General features: G+C 39.1%; 1 protein-coding gene across 7 annotated transcripts in view; it reads left to right on the top strand.

Annotated features, from left to right (window-relative positions):
- Window positions 1-24,892, top strand: part of LOC133537084 (glutamate receptor ionotropic, kainate 1) — a 130,398-nt gene that overhangs the window by 65,027 nt on the left and 40,479 nt on the right. For 5 of the 7 annotated variants that reach the window (XM_061877943.1, XM_061877941.1, XM_061877944.1 and 2 more), the window contains 2 exons: window positions 13,332-13,499; window positions 13,562-13,819. In XM_061877943.1, the coding sequence (XP_061733927.1) occupies window positions 13,332-13,499; window positions 13,562-13,819 (426 nt within the window). Of the gene's footprint in view, window positions 1-13,331; window positions 13,500-13,561; window positions 13,820-15,438; window positions 15,954-24,020; window positions 24,358-24,892 lie in introns of those variants that run through there. The other 2 variants (XM_061877946.1, XM_061877945.1) reach the window with 2 other exon arrangements.

Raw genomic sequence — 24,892 nt, 5'->3', positions numbered from 1 at the left:
ATATATATATATATATATATATATATATCCGATGAGGTGGCGACTTGTCGCCATCCGCCCGATTGTAGCTGAGATAGGCTCCAGCAACCCCCCGCGACCCCAAAAGGGGCAAGCTGCAGAAAAAATGCATATATATATACATATATATATATATATATATACACACACACATACATATGTATGTATGTGTGTGTATATATACATATATATATACTCACACACATACATACATATATATATATATATATATATATATATATATATATATATATATATATATATATATATATACATATATGTGTGTGTACATGACCAGGAAGTGTGGCGATTCATAAGACCCTTTTTCCAAGAAGCTGGGGTGGCGACAGAGGAGGAATTTAAGCCGTGTAAATAGGGCAGAGGTTTTCTCCAATAGGATTAAATCCAGTTTCATACTGGAATGATGTGCTTTAAGGACAAGTGGGCCACATGATGTAATAGTCACAGAGAACCACTGCTGATACCTTTTACAGTACACGGGTGTGCTAACTTTTTGACTTGGGGGTCGCATTAAGCTAAAACAATTTCACCTGCGAGCCAAAAGAGGACTGAATGTAAATATACGTACATGTGCATGTTTATGTAAGTATGTATATACACATGTTTATATATACGTATTTACAAACATCCATACATACATCTTTGTATATTTACATAAACATATATACATGTTCTTATATATATGTATATATCAACATACAGTACATATGTATCCATGTTTATATAGTTTTTGTATGCATGTGACGCAGGAGCACACACACGCACACACGTCAACACGCAAACACAAACACACACACGTAGACACACAAACACACATGTAGACACGCAAACACAAACACACACATAGGCACGCAAACACAAACGTAGACACGCAAACACACACGTAGACACGCAAACAAACACACACATAGACATGCAAACACACACAGACACGCGAACACACACATTGACAAGCAAAAACAAACACACACATAGTTATACGGACACACGTAGACACACAAACACACACGTTGACACGCAAACACAAACGTAGACACACAAACACACACGTATACACGCAAACACAAACACACACATAGACATGCAAACACACACAGACACGCGAACACACACATTGACACGCAAAACCAAACACACACACGTAGTTATACGCACACACGTAGACACACAACCACACACGTTGAAACGCAAACACAAACACACACGTACACATGCAAACACACACATTGACACGCAAACAGAAACACATAGACACGCAAACACGAACACGCGTAGACACGCGCTCACACACGCACACACGTAGACACGCAAACTCACACATAGACGCTCAAACACACGCGTAGACACGCAAACACAAACACACACATAGACACGCAAACACACAGACACACGAACACACACGTAGACACGCAAACACAAACACACACACAGAGACACGCGCACACACACGCACACGCGTAGACACACAAACACACACGTAGACACACAAACACACACATAGACACGCAAACACAAACCTAGACACGCACACACAAACACGTAGACACGCAAACACGAACACGCGTAGACGCGCGCTCACACACGCAAACACGTAGACACGCAAACTCACACATAGACGAGCAAACACACACACGTAGACACGCAAACACAAACACACACATTGACACACAAACACACACAGACACGCAAACACACACGTAGACACGCACACACAAACACGTAGACACGCAAACACGAAAACGCGTAGACACGCGCTCACACACGCACACACGTAGACACGCAAACTCACACATAGACACACAAACACACGCATAGACACGCAAACACAAACACACACATAGACACGCAAACACACACAGACACACAAACACACACGTAGACACACAAACACACACACAGAGACACGCGCACACACACGCACACGCGTAGACACACAAACACACACATAGACACACAAACACATACATAGACACGCAAACACACACCTAGACATGCACACACAAACACACAAACATGAACACGCGTAGACACGCGCTCACACACGCACACACATAGACACGCAAACTCACACATAGACGAGCAAACACACACACGTAGACACACAAACACACACATAGACACGCAAACACACACGTAGACACGCACACACAAACACGTAGACACGCAAACACGAACACGTAGACACGCAAACACGAAAACGCGTAGACACGCGCTCACACACGCACACACGTAGACATGCAAACTCACACATAGACACGCAAACACACGCATAGACACACAAACACAAACACACACATAGACACGCAAACACACACAGACACACGAACACACACGTAGACACACAAACACACACACAGAGACACACGCACACACACGCACACGCGTAGACACACAAACACACATAGACACACAAACACTTACATAGACACGCAAACACACACCTAGACACGCACACACAAACACGTAGACACGCAAACACGAACACGTAGACACGCAAACACGCACACACGTAGACACGCAAACTCACACATAGACGAGCAAACACACACACATAGACACGCAAACACACACGTAGACACGCACACACGAACACGTAGACACGCAAACACGAACACCTAGACACGCAAACACGCACACACGTAGACACGCAAACTCACACATAGACGAGCAAACACACACACGTAGACACGCAAACTCACACATAGACGAGCAAACACACACACGTAGACACGCAAACACAAACTCACACAGACACACAACACACACGTAGACACGCAAACAAACACACAAAGATCCGCGAACACACACGTAGACACGCAAACACAAACACACACGTAAACACACAAACACACGCATTGATACACAAACACAAACACACACATAGACACGCAAACACACACAGACACGGGAACACATGTAGACACGCAAACGCAAACACTCACACGTAGACATGCGCACACACACGCAGCCACACAAACACACACGTACACACGCAAACACACACACGTAGAGATGCGCACACACACGCACACACATAGACACACAAACACATACGTAGACACGCAAACACAAACACGTAGACACGCAAACACAAACACGCCTAGACACGCGCTCACACACGCACACACATAGACACTCAAACTCACACATAGACGCTTAAACACACACGTAGACACGGAAACACAAGCACGTACACACGCAAACACAAAGACACGTAGACACGTGCACACACATGCACACACATAGACACGCAAACACACACGTTGACACGCAAACACAAACTCACACACACAGACACGCAAACACACACGTAGACACGCAAACACAAACACACACATAGACACACAAACACACCCATAGACACACAAACACACACGTAGACACGCAAACACACACACATAGACACGCGCACATATAGACAAGCAAACACAAACACACACATGTAGTCAAACAAACAAACCCACACAGACACGCAAACACACACGTAGACACCCAAAGACAAACACAAACGTAGACACACAAACACACACATAGACACGCAAACACAAACACACATAGACAAGCGAACACACACGTAGACACGCAAAGACAAACACGTAGACACGCGCACATACACGCACACACGCACACACACGCACACGTAGACACGCTAACACAAACACATACATAGACACACAAACACACACGTAGACGCGCAAACACAAACACACGCAAACACACACGTAGACACGCAAACACAAAGGTAGACACGCAAACACAAACACACACAGACGCACAAACACACACGTAGACACGCAACCAAACACACACAGACACGTAAACACACACATAGACACGCAAACACAAACACACACGTACAAACACAACCATACACGTAGACACGCGCACACACACGCACACACGTAGACACGCAAACACAAACACACACACACATAGACACGCGCACACACACGCACACACATAGACACGCAAACACACATGTAGAAACACACACACATAGACACGCAAACACAAACACACACACATAAACACGAAAAACACAAACACACACGTAGACACACAAACACCCATGTTGAAACACAAACACACACACATAGACACGCAAACACAAACACACACACGTAGACACGCAACCACAAACACACACACGTAGACACGCAACCACAAACACACACACGTTGACACAAACACACACGTAGACACTATCATAAAGTCTAGTGGCAGTATCATAAAGTGTGGTGTCACTATCTTGAAGTGTAGTGTCAATATTATTTAGTGTAGTGTCACTATCAAAAAGTGTAGTGTGACTATCATAAAATGTAGTGTTAAATATTATAAAGTGTGACTATCATAAAGTGTAATGTGACTATCATAAAGTGCAGTTTCAATATTATAAAGTGTTACTATCTTAAAGTGTAGTGTCAATATTGTAAAGTGTAATGGTTCTATCATAAAGTGTAGTGTCAATATTATAAAGTGTGGCTCTCATAATGTGTAGTGTAACTATTAGAAAATTGTAATTTCACAATCATAAAGTGTAGTATCACTATCATAAAGTGTAGTGTGACTATCATAAAGAGTAGCGTGACTATCATAAAGTGAAGTGTCAATATTATGAAGTGTAATGTCACTATCATAAAGTGTAGTGTGGCTATCATAAAGTGTAGTGTTGATATTATAAAGTGTAAATATCATAAAATGTAGTGTCAATATTATAAAGTGTGACTCTCATAAAGTGTAGTGTAACAACTAGAAAATTGTAATGGCACAATCATAAAGTGTAGTGTCACTATTATAAAGTGTAGTGTGACTATCATAAAGTGTAACGTGACTCTCACAAATTGTAGTGTCAATATTATGAAGTGTAGTGTCACCATCATTAATTGTAGTGTGACTATCCTAAAGTGGAGCGTGGTTGTCATAAAGTTTAATGTCGGTATTATAAAGTGTGATTACCACAAAGTGTAGTGTCAATGTTATAAGGTGTGATTGTCAGAAATTCTGGTGTCACGGTATTAAGTGTAGTGTGATTTTCATAAAGTGTAGTGTCAATATGATAAACTGTAGTGTGACATCATAAAGTGTAGTGTCAATATTATAAAGTGTGACTATTATAAAGCGTAGTTTCAGTTTTAAAAAGAGTAGTGTCAATATGATGAAGTGTAGTGTTACATCAAAAAGTGTTGTGTCAATATTCTAAAGTGTGACTATTGTAAAGTGTAGTGTGACTATCATAAAGTGTGGCGTGGGTATCATAAAGTGTAGTGTTGATATTATAAAGTGTAAATATCATAAAGTGTAGTGTCAATATTATAAAGTGTGACTGTCTTAAAGTGTAGTGTAACTACTAGAAAATTGTAATGTCACAATCATAAAGTGTAGTGTCACTATTATAAAGTGTAGTGTGACCAACATAAAGTGTAACGTGACTATCACAAATTGTAGTGTCAATATTATGAAGTGTAGTGTCACTATCATTAAGTGTACTGTGATTATCCTAAAGTGTAGCGTGATTGTCATAAAGTTTAATGTCGGTATTATAAAGTGCAATTATCACAAAGTGTAGTGTCAATATTATAAAGTGTGATTGTCAGAAATTCTGGTGTCACGGTATTAAGTGTAGTGTGACTATCATAAAGTGTAGTTTCAATATGATAAAGTGTAGTGTGACATCAAAAAGTGTTGTGTCAATATTATAAAGTGTGACTATTATAAAGTGTGTTGTCAATTTTATAAAGTGTAGTGTCAATGTTATAAAGTGTAGTGTGACTATCATAAAGTGCAGTGTGATTATCATAAAGTGTAGTATCGATATTATCAAATGTGACTATCATAAAGTGTAGTGTAACTATTAGAAATTGTAGTGTCACAATCATAAATTGTAGTGTCACTATTATAGCGTGTAGCGTCAATATTACAAAATGTAGTGTCACTATCATAAAGTGCAGTGTGATTATCATAAAGTGTAGTGTCAATATTATAAAATGTGACTATCATAAAGTGTAGTATAACTATTAGAAATTGTAGTGTCACAATCATAAATTGTAGTGTCACTATTATAGCGTGTAGCGTCAATATTATAAAATGTAGTGTGACATCATAAAGTGTAGTGTGATTATCATAAAGTGTAGTGTCAATATTATAAAGTGTAGTGTAACATCATAAAGTGTAGTGTAACTATTAGAAATTGTAGTGTCAAAATCATAAAATGTAGTGTCACTATTATGAAGTGTAGTGTCAATAGTATAAAGTGTAGTGTCTCTTTCATAAAGTGTAGCGTGACTATCATAAAGTGTAGTGTCAATATTATAAAGTATAATGTCACTATCATAAAGTGTAGTGTGACTATCCTAAAGTGTAGAGTGGTTATCATAAAGTGCAGTGTCGATATAATAGTGTAAATATTATAAAGTGTAGTGTCAATATTATAAAGTGTGACTGTCCTAAATCATATTACATTATAAAGTGTAGTGTGACTATCATAAAGTGCGGTGTGACTGTCATACATTGTAGTGTCACAATTATAAAGTGTAGTGTCACTACTATAAAGTGTAGTGTGACTATCATAAAGTGTAACATGACTATCACAAATTGTAGTGTCAATATTATGAAGTGTAGTGTCACTATCATAAAGTGTAGTGTGGTTATCATAAAGTGTAGTGTTGATATTGTAACAACTACGGGGCATCGTGATGCAGGTGGCGCTCCTCCAAACTGTTCTATGGAGTGATGAGACAAAAGTGGAACTCTTTGGGCCTATGAATCAACGTTATGTCATGAGGAGAAAAAAATGAAGCTTACAAAGAGAAGAACACCTTGCCTACTGTTAAGCATGGTGAGGGGTCAATCATGCTCTGGGGCTGTTTCTCTGCCTCAGGTACCGGGAATCTCCAGCGCGTTCAAGGCATCATGAATTCTATTTCCTAGCAGGATATATTAGCTGCAAATGTCATGAAGTCAGTGACGAAGCTGAGGCTTGGGAGACGTTGGACCTTCCAACAGGACAATGATCCCAAGCATACCTCCAAATCAACATCAGAGTGGTTGCAGAAGAAGGGCTGGAAGACTCTGGAGTGGCCTTCACAGTCGCCAGACCTAAATCCTATAGAAAACCTGTGGTGGGACTTGAAGAAAGCAGTTGCAGCACGCAAGCCCAAGAATATGAATGAACTGGAGGCCTTTGCCCAAGAGGAATGGGCTAAAATACCTGTAGATGGTTGCAAGAAGCTTGTCTCCGGTTATGTATCACGTTTGAAGGATGTAATTACTGCCAAAGGGTGTTCTACTAAGTACTAAAGATGCATGTAACTAGGGGGTTGAATCATTTTGTCAATGAGATATTAAGAAAAATGTCCTTTTTTGGTATTTTGTAAAATACAGTGTTACAATTTAAGTTGCATTTGTCTATTTGACACATCTTTATTTGATATGACTATAAACAAAATACAGAATAAATGTCCAACTTGCTAAAACACCAAAATTGTGTGGGGGGTTGAATAATTTTGATCACAATTGTAAATAAGGATGGTAATCAACAAACAGGTGTGAGTCCGGAAACAAGGAGCAAGTGAAACAAATAAGCAACCATGGTGACAGAAAAAAACAAGGGAGTGCACGAAACAACTCAAAATTCCACAAAACATATGACCTGGGTAGTGGATCATGACAGATATTATAAAGTGTAATTATCATAAAGTGTAGTGTTAATATGATAAAGTGTCCACAAAACATATGACCTGGGTAGCGGATCATGACAGATATTATAAAGTGTAATTATCATAAAGTGTAGTGTTAATATGATAAAGTGTAGTGTGACTATCATAAAATGCAGTGTGATTATCATAGAGTGTAGTGTATATATTATAAAGTGTGACTATTATAAAGTGTAGTGTCAATATAATAAAGTGTAATGTGACATCAAAAAGTGTTGTGTCAATATTATGAAGTGTGATTATTATGGTGTAGTGTCAATTTTATAAAGTGTAGTGTCAATATGATAAAGTGTAGTGTGACTATCACAAAATGCGGTGTGATTATCCTAAAGTGTAGTGTAACTATTAGAAATTGTAGTGTCACAATCATAAAGTGTTGTGTCACTATTAGAAAGTGTAGCATGACTATCATAAACTGTAGTGTCAATATTATGAAGTGTAATGTCACTATCATAAAGTGTAGTGTGACTGTCATAAAGTGTAGTGTGACAATCATAAAGTGTAGTGTCAATATTATGAAGTGTAGTGTCACTATCATTAAGTGTACTGTGACTATCCTAAAGTGTAGCGTAGTTGTCATAAAGTTTAATGTCGGTATTATAAAGTGTAATTATCACAAAGTGTAGTGCCAATATTATAAAGCGTGATTGTCAGAAATTCTGGGGTCACAGTATTAAGTGTAGTGTGACTATCAAAAAGTGTAGTGTGACATCATAAAGTGGGACGACGTGGCGCAGTGGAAGAGTGGCCGTGCGCAACCCGAGGGTCCCTGGTTCAATCCCCACCTAGTACCAACCTCGTCACGTCCGTTGTGTCCTGAGCAAGACACTTCACCCTTGCTCCTGATGGGTGCTGGTTAGGGCCTTGCATGGCAGCTCCCTCCATCAGTGTGTGAATGTGTGTGTGAATGGGTGAATGTGGAAGTAGTGTCAAAGCGCTTTGAGTACCTTGAAGGTAGAAAAGCGTTATACAAGTACAACCCATTTATTTATATATATTTATTAGTGTAAATATTACAAAGTGTGACTATTATAAAGTGTAGTTTCAATTTTAAAAAGAGTAGTGTCAATATGATAAAGTGTAGTATGACATCAAAAAGTGTTGTGTCAATATTATAAAGTGTAATGTCAATTTTATCAAGTGTAGTGTCAATATTATAAATTGTAGTGTGACTATCATAAAGTGAAGTGTGATTATCATATAGTGTAGTGTCAATATTATAAAGTGTGACTATCATAAAGTGTAGTGTAACTATTAGAAATTGTAGTGTCACAATCATAAAGTGTAGTGTCACTATTATAACGTGTAGTGTAAATATTATAAAATGTAGTGTCACTATCATAAAGTGTAGTGTGACTATCATAAAGTGTAGTATGACTATCATAAAGTGTAGTGTCAATATTATGAAATGTAGTGTCACTATTATTAAGTGTAATGTGACTATCCTAAAGTGTAGCGTGGTTGTCATAAAGTTTAATGTCGGTATTATAAAGTGTAATCATCATAAAGTGGATTGACAATATTATAAAGTGTGAGTGTAATAAATTGTGGTGTCACGTATTAAGTGTAGTGTGACTATCATAAAGTGTAGTGTCAATATGATAAAGTGTAGTGTGACATCAAAAAGTGTTGTGTCAATATTATAAAGTGTTACTATTGTAAAGTGTAGTGTCAATATTATAAAGTGTAGTGTGACTATCATAAAGTGCAGTGTGATTATCATAAAATGTAGTGTCAATATTATAAAATGTGACTATCATAAAGTGTAGTGTAACTATTAGGAATTGTAGTGTCACAATCATAAATTGTAGTGTCACTATTATAACGTGTAGCATCAATATTATAAAATGTAGTGTCACTATCATAAAGTGTAGTGTGACTATCATAAAGTGTACTGTCAATATTATGAAATGTAGTGTCACTATTATTAAGTGTAGTGTGACTATCCTAAAGTGTAGCGTGGTTGTCATAAAGTTTAATGTCGGTATTATAAAGTGTAATTATCATAAAGTGGAGTGTCAATATCATAAAGTGTGAGCGTAATAAATCGTGGTGTCATGGTATTAAGTGTAGTGTGACTATCATAAGTGTAGTGTCAATATGATAAAATGTAGTGTGACATCAAAAAGTGTTGTGTCAATATTATAAAGTGTATTGTCAATTTTATAAAGTGTAGTGTCAATATTATAAAGTGTAGTGTGACTATCATAAAATGCAGTGTGAATATCATAAAGTGTAGTGTCAATATTATAAAATGTGACTATCATAATGTTTAGTGTAACTATTAGAAATTGTAGTGTCACAATCATAAATTGTAGTGTCACTATTATAACGTGTAGCATCAATATTATAAAATGTAGTGTCACTATCATAAAGTGTAGTGTGACTATCATAAAGTGTAGCATGACGGTCATAAAGTGTAGTGTCAATATTATGAAGTGTAGTGTCACTATCATAAAGTGTAGTGTGATTATCATAAAGTGTAGCGTGGTTATCATAAAGTGTAGTGTCAATATTATAAAGTGTAAATATTATAAAGTGTAGCGTGACTATCATAAAGTTTTAAAAAGTGTAGTGTCAATATTATAAAGTGTAGTGTGACATCATAAAGTGTAATGTCAATTTTAAAAAGTGCAGTATCAACATTATAAAGTGTAGTGTCACTATCATAAAGTGTAGTGTGACTATCATAAAGTGTAGCGTGGTTATCATAAAGTATAGTGTCAATATTATAAAGTGTAAATATTATAAAGTGTAGTGTCAATATTATAAAGTGTGACTATCATAAAGTGTAGCGTGACTATCATAAAGTTTTAAAAAGTGTAGTGTCAATCTTATAAAGTGTAGTGTAAAATCATAAAGTGTAATGTCAATTTTAAAAAGTGCATTGTCAACATTATAAAGTGTAGTGTGACTATCATAAAGTGTAGTGTGATTATCATAAAGAGTAGTGTCAATATTATGTAGTGTAACATCATAAAGGGTAGTGTCAATATTATGTAGTGTAACATAAAGGGTAGTGTAACTATTAGAAATTGTATTGTCAAAATCATAAAATGTAGTGCCACTATTATAAAGTGTAGTGTCAATATCATAAAGTGTAGTGTCACTGTCATAAAGTGTAGCGTGAATATCATAAAGTGTAGTGTCAATATTATGAAGTGTAATGTCACTATAATAAAGTGTAGTGTGACTATCCTAAAGTGTAGAGTGGTTATCATAAAGTGTAGTGTCGATATGATAAAGTGTAAATATTATAAAGTGTCGTGTCAATATTATAAAGTGTGACTGTCCTAAATTATATTATATTATAAAGTGTAGTGTGACTATCATAAAGTGCAGTGTGACTGTCATACATTGTAGTGTCACAATTATAAAGTGTAGTGCCACTATCACACATCTGTAAACAGTCTGTTTGATAACTTGGATGCACAACTGGTGTTTTGAGGACAAGACAAGATGACAAAAGAGAGCAGAGTAATAAGTCAGTATGTACCTGATAGCTGCGGTTGCCAAATGTCGAGTCACACCTGACATTTGGCAACCTTCACAACAACAAGTCACCTGATTGCCACACGTTTTACTATTAGGGAAAAAGTCCTGAACCTAGCGTGACTATCATAAAATGGAAGTAATTGAAACTGAAACTTAACCTAACATGCATGCTTAGCGCGCACACACATTCTCCTCCATGGCTTTCTCTACAGTCTGGTAGCTCGTGACAAATGATGTCTGTGTTAATCACACCGCATGAAGACCACCTCTGAGTCCTCCTTAGTCAGCCAAAAGGAGGGAAAATAATCCCTTGCTGGCTAACGCAACAGGCAATGAACAAATTCCTTCTACTATTATTTCATTGTAGGTTTTCAAGTAGTTTAAAAACTACCGCAAATTCCGGACTATGAGCCGCTATTATTTACCTACACTTTGAACACTGTGGCTTATAAAACGGTGCGTCTAATTTATGGATTATTTAGCTGAAGGCTAAAATTTGAATAGTTAAAAAAAAACAAGCAGACAGAATGAAAAGGTGCGTTATTGTTTACGCTATGGCGTCCTTTTTTCGTACGGATTCTTCATTCACCGCTCCAAGCTACATCTCTAAGTTTTACAATACAACTAAAACAATTCTTACTGACTAAAGCGACCCATGCGTGATGTCTGTAGGAGTGTTTTCATGCATATTTGTACGTACTATCATAATGTAATGAAGCTGGCATCGTTCGCTAAAATGCTAACACATTTACGAGTGTCTATGTTAGTATTTTTCACTTACAATAACATTCTTTTTGTATTGTTTCACTTTCACAAATTCCTCAGTAAATTCACCAAAACGTCACCGTGGAGTTATTGAGTCTATTTAGCTGATTGGAGAGCTAGCTTGCGGAGCTAGTGGGTCCATGACTTCTGTTTTGTTTGATCAGCCGTTTTACTGCAGTGTTACAACTAAGGTATGTAAATAAACATTTCTGTGTAAATAACTTATTTCACAACATATACAGTGGGGCAAAAAAGTATTTAGTCAGCCACCGATTGTGCAAGTTCTACCACTTAAAATGATGACAGAGGTCAGTAATTTTCATCATAGGTACACTTCAACTGTGAGAGACAGAATGTGAAAAGAAAATCCAGGAATTCACATTGTAGGAATTTTAAAGAATTTATTTGTAAATTATGGTGGAAAACAAGTATTTGGTCAACCATTCAAAGCTCTCACTGATGGAAGGAAGGAGGTTTTGGCTCAAAATCTCACGATACATGGCCCCATTCATTCTTTCCTTAACACGGATCAATCGTCCTGTCCCCTTGGCAGAAAAACAGCTCCAAAGCATGATGTTTCCACCTCCATGATTCACAGTAGGTATGGTGTTCTTGGGCTGCAACTCAGTATTTTTCTTCCTCCAAACACGATGAGTTGAGTTTATACCAAAATGGATACATGGATTATACAGCAGAGGATTTGGAGAATGTCATGTGGTCAGATGAAACCAAATTAGAACTTTTTGGTATAAACTCAACTTGTCGTGTTTGGAGGAATAAGAATACTGAGTTGCATCCCAAGAACACCAGACCTACTGTGAAGCATGGGGGTGGAAACATCATGCTTTGGGGCTGTTTTTCTGCTAAGGGGACAGGAGGAATGATCCGTATTAAGGAAAGAATGAATGGTGCCATGTATCGTGAGATTTTGAGCCAAAACCTCCTTCCATCAGTCAGAGCTTTGAATGGTTGACCAAATACTTATTTTCCACCATAATTTACAAATAAATTATTTAAAATTTCTACAATGTGAATTCCTGGATTTTTTTTCATACCTATGATGAAAATTACAGACCTCTGTCATCATTTTAAGTGGGAGAACTTGCACAATCGGTGGTTGACTAAATACTTTTTTGCCCCACTGTATATCTGCGTCTTATAGTCCGGTGCGGCTAATATAGGGGAAAACTTTTTTTTTTCTTCTAGAATTTAGTGGGTGTGGCCTGTACAGGTGCATTCTACAGTTGGGAAAATATGGTTAACCTGGAAGGGGTCGTACTATTGAGAGTTTTCCTATTTTGTTTTGTGGTCTTTCCACAGGTGGCATCTTCGAGACGCTGGAGAACGAGCCAATCGGTGTGGAGGAGCTGGCCTTTAAATTTGCAGTGACCAACATCAACCGGAACCGGACCTTAATGCCAAACACCACGTTGACTTACGACATCCAGAGAATAAACCTGTTTGACAGCTTCGAGGCGTCCAGGAGAGGTGAAGGATCATTTGGCGTTCTCGATCGCGTTCCGTCGTTCAAACCCTTTGGCCCTTTTCAGCCTGCGACCAGTTGGCGCTGGGTGTGGGGGCCGTGTTCGGGCCCTCGCACAGCTCGTCAGTGAGCGCCGTCCAGTCCATCTGCAACGCCCTGGAGGTCCCCCACATCCAGACCCGCTGGAAGCATCCGTCGGTGGACAACAGGGACAGCTTCTACATCAACCTCTACCCAGAGTACACCTCCTTGAGTCGAGCGGTGTTGGACATAGTGCAGTACTACAAGTGGAAAATGGTCACCGTGGTCTATGAGGACGCCACGGGTGAGTCACAAAGATGGCGGTCTCCCAAAAACGGGAGGATACGATATTGAATTTGTTCAATCAATTCACGAATACATGTGATCCATCCATCTTCTTCCGCTTATCCGAGGTCGGGTCGCAGGTGTAGCAGCCTAAGCAGGGAAGCCCAGACTTCCCTCTCCCCAGCCACTTCGTCTTGCTCTTCCCGGGGGATCCCGAGGAGCAGTGGCTTTACTTTGAGTTCCTCCCGGTTGACAGAGCTACTCACCCTATCTCTAAGGGAGAGCCCCGCCGTGAGGAAACTCATTTCGGCCGCTTGTACCCGTGATCTTATCCTTTCGGTCATAACCCAAAGCTCATGACCATAGGTGAGGATGGGAACGTAGATCGACCGGTAAATTGAGAGCTTTGCCTTCCGGCTCAGCTCCTTCTTCAGCACAACAGATCGGTACAACGTCCGCATTACTGAAGACGCCGCACCGATCCGCCTGTTGATCTCACGATCCACTCTTCCCCCACTCGTGAACAAGACTCCTACATGTGACCGGTGTTCCGAATTACAGTAACGAGTAATTTAACTAATTACTTCACGCCGTTAACGAGATGTGAGTGTAAGGTGGCACGCTACTTTGGATGTGGTCGTATGTCAACAAGACAATAGGAAGCACAGCAAGCTCAATACAGGAAGTGACTTTTTACTAATAAAAGCAACGCCAGACTAAAATGAAGTGATGGCAACATCACACAGCAAACAATACACACAATATACTACTACTACTACTGCGTGGGAATAATGAACAACAAACCAGTGATTTAATTGACATGCTTGCAACCTAACAATACCCCGTTAGTGGACAAGGAGACTAAAGCCATTTGCAATTCCGGTAGATAATGCGTGTGAATGCCCGATGTGCGCAAGCTGCCGAACCGCCGATGCGCATGAGCAGAACTGAAACGCTTGAATGTCCAGGGTGGAGTGTGTGGATGTTGGAACGGTTGAAATCGGTTAAGAAATGAGGGATATGGAGAGGTTTCTATACTGCCTATTAATTTTCAACAGGGGTAAATTCCTAGTAATCAGGGAATTTTCGTAAACATGCCAGCTTAAATGTCCAAGGTGAGTGGAATGTGTGGATTTTGGAACGGTTCCAATCGGTTGAGAAATGTGGGATATGGAGAGGTTTGTATGATGCCTATTCATTTTTAAGTGGGGGAAATTCCTGGTAATCAGGAAATTTTTGGGAACCAGGAAACCTGGTGGCTTGAATGTCCAGGGTAAGTGGAGTGTGTGGATGTTGCAACGGTTGAAATCGGTTAAGAAATGTGGGATATGGAGAGGTTTCTATACTGCCCACTAATTTTTCAAAAAGGGGGAAATTCCTGGTAATCATGGAATTTTCAAAACCTGGAAATATGCAGGCTTGAATGTCCAGGGTGAGTGGTGTGTGTGGATGTTGGAACGGTTCGAATCGGATGTGAAATGTGGGATACCGTATTTCCTTGAATTGCCGCCGGGCATGTAATATGCGCCTGCCTTGAATTACTGCCGGGTCAAACTCGCTTCGCAAAATAATTAGCGCATGCTTAGTATTACCGCCTGGTCAAACTCGTGACGTCACGAGTTACACTTCCCCTGTCATCATTTTCAAAATGGAGGAGGGTTATTTCAACAATTTGAAATCCCATAAAGGGAAGAAGATTAAGAGGTATTCAGTAGGATTTAAGGTCCAAGCTATATGCCAAAAAGAACAGTAAGCAGCTATGTTTTATTAATATACACGTACCACCTGTGGAGCCGACGGTCCGACAGACAGGCAGGGCACGCTAGCTGTAGCAGCCAACTGTAGCAGCCGTGCCCAAGATACCGGCGAGCGAGCGGAAGAGCGACCTGGACTGAGGTTTTATTGAAAAATAAACAAAGTCAAACTGCTCAAGCCATGTCCTTTCTTGGTGGTCCTGGGATAAAGAGATTACCCACGGAGCAGAACGAGAGGGGAAGTCGCCCACACCCGAGCTAACTGATAGCAGCGGTCTGATAGCAGTTTTCTGAGAGACTTTTTAAAACTGAAGAAAGATAAGGAATACTTCTTCTATAAACAAGTTATCGATGCTTTTGATCAGAAGGAGATGGCATGGATTTCATTTATAAGTCAAGGTAAGACCATTTTTCATTTATTTTTTATTTACCGGTAGCCTTTATAACCTGGTAAAATCCCATTGAGATCAAAGATCTCTTTTCCAAGAGAGACCTGGCCAAGAGGGCAGCAGCAAGGTTACATTAAAAACTGTAAACAACACATAAAACATCACATTTACAACATTAAAACTTGCTCATATGACATATGTGCATACGGACAAGGTAGACTGCAATCCTTTCACAGAAGCTTTAAACTCATTTAATATAACAAGGGTTTGAAGTTGAATATTCGATTGTAGGTTATTCCAGGCCTTCGGTGCTGAAAATAATAACCATAATAATGTTTTTTTTTAATTAAATTTGCTTTTCACGATGCTATCCTTACATCACACTCAATTTTTTACTGCATGCCTCGAATAAGCGCAGGAGTGAGAAGAGGTTTTAAATTAATTAGCGCTCCGGCAGCTATTCAAGGAAATACGGTATGCTTTTTGTGTTGTCTTTATTCGCACCGTCGCCTTTTGTTACATTCAAGTTTTCGGATCATTGTTGTGATTTACTTACCTTTTTTGAAGTAAAGAACTATTTACTCTTAATTCCATCTGCATCCTTGGGTTCCTCTGTTCCACTGTAAATTAGATTTTGACAGAATTGCCGAGTCATTATGAAACCCGCAGATGAGAATCAGATTCAGCTGGCCCTCAGAGCTCATGGCCAGCGCATAAGCGATCACAAGCAAGCTTTGTTAAACCTGACCACACTTGTGCAGGAGATGCATACAAGCATGTTTGTCCCTCACCCGCTCCCAGACTCTGAAGGTGCTCAACCGGAGGCTCCTTCTTACTCTATGCCCTCGACATCGGGTTTTCGTACCCGGGAGCCCAGCATACCACATCCGCCCAGGTATGGGGGGGACTTTGGACATTGCAGACTTTTTTTTATATCAATGCTCTTTAGTTTTTGCACAACAGCCTCACCCATACGCAACAGACTCCGCCCGTGTAGCATATGTATTAAGTTTACTGGCTGGAAGAGCAGCGAGCTGGGCTATGGAGGTGTGTGAGAGTAAACCCGGACTTAGTTCCAGCTTACCCGTATTTTCCGCTGAGTTGCGCAGCGTCTTTGATCACCCCGTGAGGGGATGAGAGGCAGGCAGCCGCCTCCTCGCTACACACCAGGGGTCCTCCTCTGTGGCGGACCACTCAATATCCTTCCGTATCCTGGCGGCGGAGAGTGGCTGGGGGGAGAGAGCTTTACAAGGAATATTCCTGGCTAGCCTTAGCTCCCGGATCCAAGACGAGCTGGCTGCCCGCGACGAGACCCAGACCCTCGAGGAGCTCATCTCGCTCGCCATCCGATTGGACAACCGCCTACGAGAGCGACATGCCCAGAGGGGGGTGGATCCTCCGTCCGCCAGATGGCAGTCATCAACCTGGTCCGCACGATCAACACCCAAGCCTCGAGTTTCGTCGTTTCCGCTCTCTGACTGTGGTGCCCCGGCAGAGGAGCTAGAGGAGGCCATTCCTATGCAGCTGGGTGGCAGTCGCCTGTCGTCTGCAGAGAGGAGCCGTCGGCTGAGGTTGCGGCTATGCCTGTACTGCTGAGCTGCGGAACACGTCGTTGTTTGCTGTCCTCCGTGGCCTACTGGGGGCCGTTTCACGTCCACCCGAGACCTTATGCAGGGTAGATTCCCAACTTCGCCGCCTGCTCCTGTGGTGACGTCTGCATCCTCTATGGTGGGAAGACTTCAAGTGGAAGGTACTCTGTCATGGGTGGGGGTTTCTTGTCCTATTAAGGCACTAATTGACTCAGGGGCTGATGAAAACATTATTGACAGTGGGCTTGTGGAGTTTTTAAATATTCCTTCTGTGTGTACTGAACGTATTAAGCATTTAAGTCACACCTTAAAACTCATTTGTATACTCTAGCCTTTAAATAGACCTCCTTTTTAGACCAGGTGATCTGCCGCTTCTTTTCTTTTTCTCCTCTGTCCCCCCCTCCCTTGTGGAGGGGGTCCAGTCCGATGACCATGGATGAAGTACTGGCTGTCCAGAGTCAAGACCCAGGATGGACCGTTCGTTGGGACCCAGGATGGACCGCTCGCCTGTGTATCAATTGGGGACATCTCTACGCTGCTGATCCGCCTCCGCTTGGGATGGTTTCCTGTGGACGGGACTCTCGCTGCTGTCTTGGATCCGCTTTGAACTGAACTCTCGCTGCTGTGTTGGAGCCACTATGGATTGAACTTTCACAGTATCATGTTAGACCCGCTCGACATCCATTGCCTTCGGTCTCCAAGGTTTCTCATAGTCATCATTGTCACTGGCGTCCCACTGGGTGTGAATTCTCCTTGCCCACTGGGTGTGAGTTTTCCTTGCCCTTATGTGGATTCTTCCGAGGATGTCGTAGTCGTAGTGGTTTGTACAGTCCTTTGAGACATTTGTGATTTAGGGCTATATAAATAAACATTGATTGATTGATTGATTGATTAAGAATGTTAGCTCACTTGATGGGCGTCACCTGGCTAATATTACTCATCAAACACACACCACATCCCTCCTTATTTCTGGTAATCACCGTGAGGAGGTTAATTTTCTGATGATGCCGTCTCGTTCAGCACCCGTAGTTCTTGGACTTCCATTGCTGCAACGTCACAGTCCCAGTATAGACTGGACCACACTTAAGTTACTATTTGGAGTATTTTTTCTCATAGCCTCTGTTTGCGCTCCACTTCGTCTCCCACTAAACCTGTGATTCTTCCGAGGCTTCAGCCCCCTAATCTTTCATTGATTTTTGACGAATATCACTCCCTTAGTGATGTTTTTTGTAAGGACCGGGCTACGTCGCTAAAGGGGGAAATTCCTGGTAATCAAGGAACTTTTGAGGATCGTGTAAAATGCTGGCTTGAATGTACAGGGTGAGTGGAGTGTGTCGATGTTGGAACGGTTCAAATCGGTTAAGAAATGTGGTACATGGTGAGGTTTGTATAATGCCCTTTAATTTTTTTTTTTTAATGGGGGAAATTCCTGGTAATTATGGGTAATCAGGGATTTTTTTAAACCGGGAGACATGCTGGCTTGATTGTCCAAGGTGAGTGGAGTGCGTGGAGATTCAAATCAGTTGATAAATGTGAGATATGGAGATATATGTATATCGCCTGTTCATTTTCAATGGGGGTAAATTCCTGGTAATTACAGATAATAAGGAAATTTTCCAAAGCGGGAAACCTGCTGGCTTGAATGTACAGTGTGATTGGAGTGTGTGGATGGCTGAGAAATGTGGGATGTGAAGATGTTTGTATATTGCCAATTCATTATCAATGGGGGGAAATTCCTGGTAATTCTGTGTAATCAGGGAAACCTGGTGGCTTGATTGGCAGGGGTCACCAACACGGTGCCCGCGGGCACCAGGTAGCCTGTAAGGACCAGATGAGTCGCCCGCTGGCCTGTTCTAAAAATAGCTCAAATAGCAGCACCTGCCAGTGAGCTGCTTCTATTTTTTGAATTGTATTTATTTACTAGCAAGCTGGTCTCGCTTTGCTCGACATTTTTAATTCTAAGAGAGACAAAACTCAAATAGAATTTGAAAATCCAAGAAAATATTTTAAAGACTTGGTCTTCACTTGTTTGAATAAATGCATTTATATTTTTACTTTACTTCTTATAACTTTCAGAAAGACAATTTTAGAGAAAAAATACAACCTTAAAAAGGATTTCAGGATTTTTAAACACATATACCTTTTTAACTTTTAAATTCCTTCCTCTTCTTTCCTGAAAGTTTAAATCAATGTTCAAGTATTTTTTTTTAATTGTAAAGAATAATAAATGATTTTTTATTCAATTCTTCATTTTAGCTGCAGTTTTTCCGATGAAGAATATTTATGAAATATTTTTTCAAACTTATTATGATTAAAATTCCCAAAAAATATTCTGGAAAATCTACAAAATCTGTAGAATCAAATTTAAATCTTATTTCAAAGTCTTTTGAGTTTCTTTTAAAATTTTTGTTCTGGAAAATCTAGAAGAAATAAGGATTTGTCTTTGTTAGAAATATAGCTTGGTCCAATTTGTCATATATTATAACAAAGTGCAGATTGGATTTTAACCTATTTAAAACATGTCATAAAAATTCTAAAATTAATCTTAATCAGGAAAAATTGCTAATGATGTTCCATAAATTACTTTTGAAATTTTTTCAAAAGCATTCAAATTAGCTAGTTTTTCTCTTCATTTTTTTTTTCAGTTGAATTTTGAATTTTAAAGAGTCAAAATTGAAGATAAACTATGTTTCAAAATTAAATTTTCATTTTTTTCGCGTTGAATTAAGTGTTTTTTTCATCATTTATTCTTGCCCAAAAACCTGCCGTAGAAGGAAAAAAAATGTACGACGGAATGACGGACAGAAATACCCTTTTTTTTTTTTTAATATATATTTTTATATATATATAAAGATTTATTTATTAAGGCAAATTGAGCAATTTGGCTATTTCAGGCAATTTATTTAAGTGTGTATCAAACTGGTAGCCCTTCACATTAATCAGTACCCAAGAAGTAGCTCTTAGTTTCAAAAAGGTTGGTGACCCCTGGTCTAGGGCGAGTGGGGTGTGTGGATGTTGGAACGGTTCTAATCAGATGTGAAATGTGGGATATGGAGAGGTTTGTATATTGCCCATTTATTTTCAATACAGGGAAATTCCTGGTAATCAGGACATTTTTGGGAACTGGGAAACATGGCTTGAATGTCAAGGATGAGTTGACTGTGTGGATGTTGGAACGGTTCAAATCGGTCAAGAAATGTGGGATATGAAGATGTTTGTATATTGCCCTTTCATTTTCAATGGGGAGTAAATTTCTGGTAATTACAGGTAATAAGAGATTTTTACAAACCGGTAAACCTGCTGGCTTAAATGTCCAGTATGATTAGAGTGTGTGGATGTTGGAACACTTCAAATCGGTTGAGAAATGTGGGATATGAAGATGTTTGTACAGTATATTGCCCTTTCATTATCAATGAAGGTAAATTCCTGGTAATTCTGGGTAATCAGGGAATTTTATAAACAGGGAAACCTGGTGGCTTGATTTTCCAGGTTGAGTGGAGTGTGTTGATGTTGGAACGGTTCCAACTGGATTTGAAATGTGGGATATGGAAAGGTTTGTATATTGCCCATTTATTTTCAATACGGGGTAATTCCTGGTAATCAGGACATTTTTGGGAACCAGGAAACATGCTGGCTTAAATTTCCAGGGTGAGTGGAGTGTGTGGATGATGGAACGGTTCAAATCAGTTGAGATTGTATTCAATCATTGTCAATAGGGAGAACATTACCAGAAAATGCGGGACAAAGGGAATTTTGGAAAAGGGACAATATGTTTTATATTGGAAGAGAAGTGTGTTTGGATGGTTGAAAGGTTGGAGTTGGGTAAAAAAAGGCATAACATGTAGAAAATGTTGGGGAATTGTAGAACTACAGTATATAAATATAATTCACTTCCCTATGAATACGTACGTCCATTAATTTGAACGAGGATTTCCTGGAAATTTGGCAATGTTTGAAAAACATAGATACTACCACAATTGCCATGGATTATATGAATGAGTCGGTGTTGGAACTTTTCCAATCGGTTGAAAAATGTTGACGTAGTAACAGTTTGAATTTACCCGCAAAACTGGGAATTCTGGGTAATCTGGGACACTTTTTTAAAATGGCGGATTAATAATAAGCGCTAACACAATCCAATGCAAAAACTCAACAGAGTAACTGCCCACAAACTACAAGTCCTAGCTCACAAATATAGCTGAGCTGATGCTGCTCTGTCTGGGCGCTGACGTCACATGTTGCTTAGCAACAGGCACCGCCTCTTAAAGGCACACGCTCTGCACTCATGAAACATCTCAACTGTGTATCCCAGATATTTTAAGTTGATTTTGTTTTTTTTAAGAAAGGCATTTAACTTCTGCCTCTCGTAATTATTTACGTTTATTAGAGAGTAGTTCAACTACTTTTTTGGCAAAGTAACAAATAACTATAATTAATAAATTTTGGGAAAAAACATTGCCTATTTTGTGTGTTTGCCATTAATTAAAGGAGTGAAGTGAATTATATTTATATAGCGCTTTTCTTTAGTGACTCAAAGCGCTTTTACATAGTGAAACCCAATATCTAAGTTACAGTTAAACCAGTGTGGGTGGCACTGGGAGCAGGTGGGTAAAGTGCCTTGCCCAAGGACAAAACGGCAGTGACTACGATGGCGGAAGCGGGGATCGAACCTGCAACCCTCAAGTTGCTGGCACGGTCGCTCTACCAACCGAGCTATACCGCCCCAGTATAGCTCTCTCTCTCTAAAGGAGAGGAGCCAGAGACGTGAAGCTTACTGAGTCAGGTCTACGTTTCGGTGTGGAGCAGTCAGCAGACTGAGCCTTTATGCTGCTGCAATTTTTTCAAGTCCAGGTGTGTTGATTGAGGATTGCCTCCGGCTGTGGAGGCACGTGTGTGGGCGTGTCCTGTGGTGCTTGCAGCGGAGCCTCTAGGTCAGGCCTGGGCAAATATTTTGCCTCGGGGGGCTAAATTTAGAGAAAAAAATGTGTCTGGGGGCCGGTATATCTGTTTTTTAGGAACACTAATACAAAACCTCCCAATCATGTCTGATTGAATGCTAAAAACGGTATGACAGACCGCCATTAAAAAGCGGAATGGAATTTTTAAAAAAAATACTGAATGAGAATATACATGAATGTGGGATTTACTATATTAACTAAGAACAATAAAACACTGAATATTGACAACATATGTACATCTCACCCCTTCTCGATCAATATATTTTACATTTAAACGAAACGCAACAAATATGCAACAAACACAGCAAAATATGAAAGTGAAGGGTAAAAAAGAACAAAACACATAATCTGATATATCTGATATATAACTAAGCTTTAAAACTTTGTTGTAAAAATCTGTGATTTAATTTACCATAGTAACTATTATATAATGTAAAAGCACAGATTCCAATCAATGAAATACTTTGTATAGTTCAAGACTTACGGTCATTAGAAAACATCACTTCACATCAAAATAGCAGCTACACTTTTCATCTTAAAGATCTAAAAAAATTATTTGGGAATGTGCGACGGGCCAGATTGAGAAGCTTAATTTGCTGAAGTCTGCTCTAGTGCTCCTGCCGAGGAGGGAGAAGCAGACTGCGTGTGCGCCGTAACAATAATAACAAAATTTTAAAAAGTGTTGTTATGAATTATTGACCTATTCAAGGCTACAATTACTTCACATCAATTATTCTACTTAAAAACATTTTTGAGGAAAAAATATTGCATGTTTTGTGTTCTTGCCATAAAAAACAGGGTTTTGGGGGGAAAAAAAGGCCATAAAACATATAAAAATAACTTTATATCGACAGATTTGAAGTTGAGCTACATATTTATTGCTCTGTTTATTGCAGTTCTGAGTGTTGCTGGGTCAGGTTTGGTTTTGGAATTGGATTGCATTGTTATGGTATTGCTGTGTAGTGGTTGGTTGGATTGAGAAAAAAAAATAAAAATAAAAAATAAAAAAATCGATTTTTTTCCAAAATGAGAATCGATTCTGAATCGCACGACGTATTCAAATCGATTTTTTCACACACCCTTAATATATATATATATATATATATATATATATATATAGATATATATATATATATATATATATATATATATACATATATATATATATATATATATATATATATATATATCTATATATATATATATATATATATATATATATATATATATACATGCATACATACATACATATATATATATAATATAAATGTTTTGTATATTATATCGTATAGTATTTTATTCGTCAAAATGTATTTAGTAAGAAAAATAACATACTTTATTGAGGCTTATTATTTCCAGGCCTTGAGTGTTTATTTTCATTTTAAGAAAAACATTTTGTGATGTATGGTAATGAGTGCGGGTTGAAAATGTACTTCCTGCTTTTATGCCCCAAACCGGAAGTAAAACTGTCCATAGCGTTTAACTTGAATGGATGCTTCATTCATCACTCCAAGCAACGTTTGTAAGTTTTTGTCATGCCTGTAATTTAGTTTTAAGTTTGATCATGTTTGTTTTGTTTTTGGACTCTTGTTTCCCGTTTTACACTTCCTGGTTTTGTTTGTTTCCATAGTAACCCATTAGTTTCCACCTGGTCTCCAAGTCACGCCCAGCCCTCAGTCCCACACCTTTTTCTAATCATCATAGCTGCTATTTATACCATTCGGTTTCTATCCTCGTCCTGGGAACTTTGCTATTTGCTTTCTGCCTTCATGCCTGCTATTGCATTGCCTACATATGCCACTCATTCTCCATGCCCACGATCACCTGCCACGCACCTTGCTATTCTTGCCTCCTGTTTTTGGTCACAGTAAGTGTTTTGTTTTAGTTCTTTATAGTCATGCCATCTTGCTGTTTCTGTTCATAGTTCATTCATCCTATCGTGCTAGTGTTTTTGTTTCCTGTTTGTATTTTGTAGTCTAGTAATATACCTCCTTGTGAGCGCCCTTTGTTTTGATTATTTTTGTATTTAGTGTATTAATAAATTATCATGTACCTGAATTCACGCCTGGCTCGTCCTGTTATCCCTCTGCGTCGAAGGAGCAAATCCAATCCATGTCATAGTCCTGACAGTTTTTCAATATAACTAAAACAATTAAACTGTGACGTCTTTCTGGCATCGTAGTGACAAATTGTTCTCTCGTGGGTGCAGCGTAGGATACAATACAGCGTGAGGGTAAGGATAATGATTTATTAATATTACAAAACAAGCTACGAAGAAAAAACACTTGCACAAGGCACTAAAGACAAAAAAAACAGAACTAGCGTGGAAGCTAGAATGAACAAAAAGCGCTAGTATGTAAACTAGGGACAAGCAAACAAACAAAATAGCATGGAAGCTAATC

This window comes from Nerophis ophidion, linkage group LG18 (genome assembly GCF_033978795.1).
Source record: "Nerophis ophidion isolate RoL-2023_Sa linkage group LG18, RoL_Noph_v1.0, whole genome shotgun sequence".
Classification (NCBI taxonomy): Eukaryota; Metazoa; Chordata; class Actinopteri; order Syngnathiformes; family Syngnathidae; genus Nerophis; species Nerophis ophidion.
The sequence above is the reverse complement of the archived record's forward strand: the minus strand, read 5'-3'. Positions and strand labels throughout refer to the sequence as shown.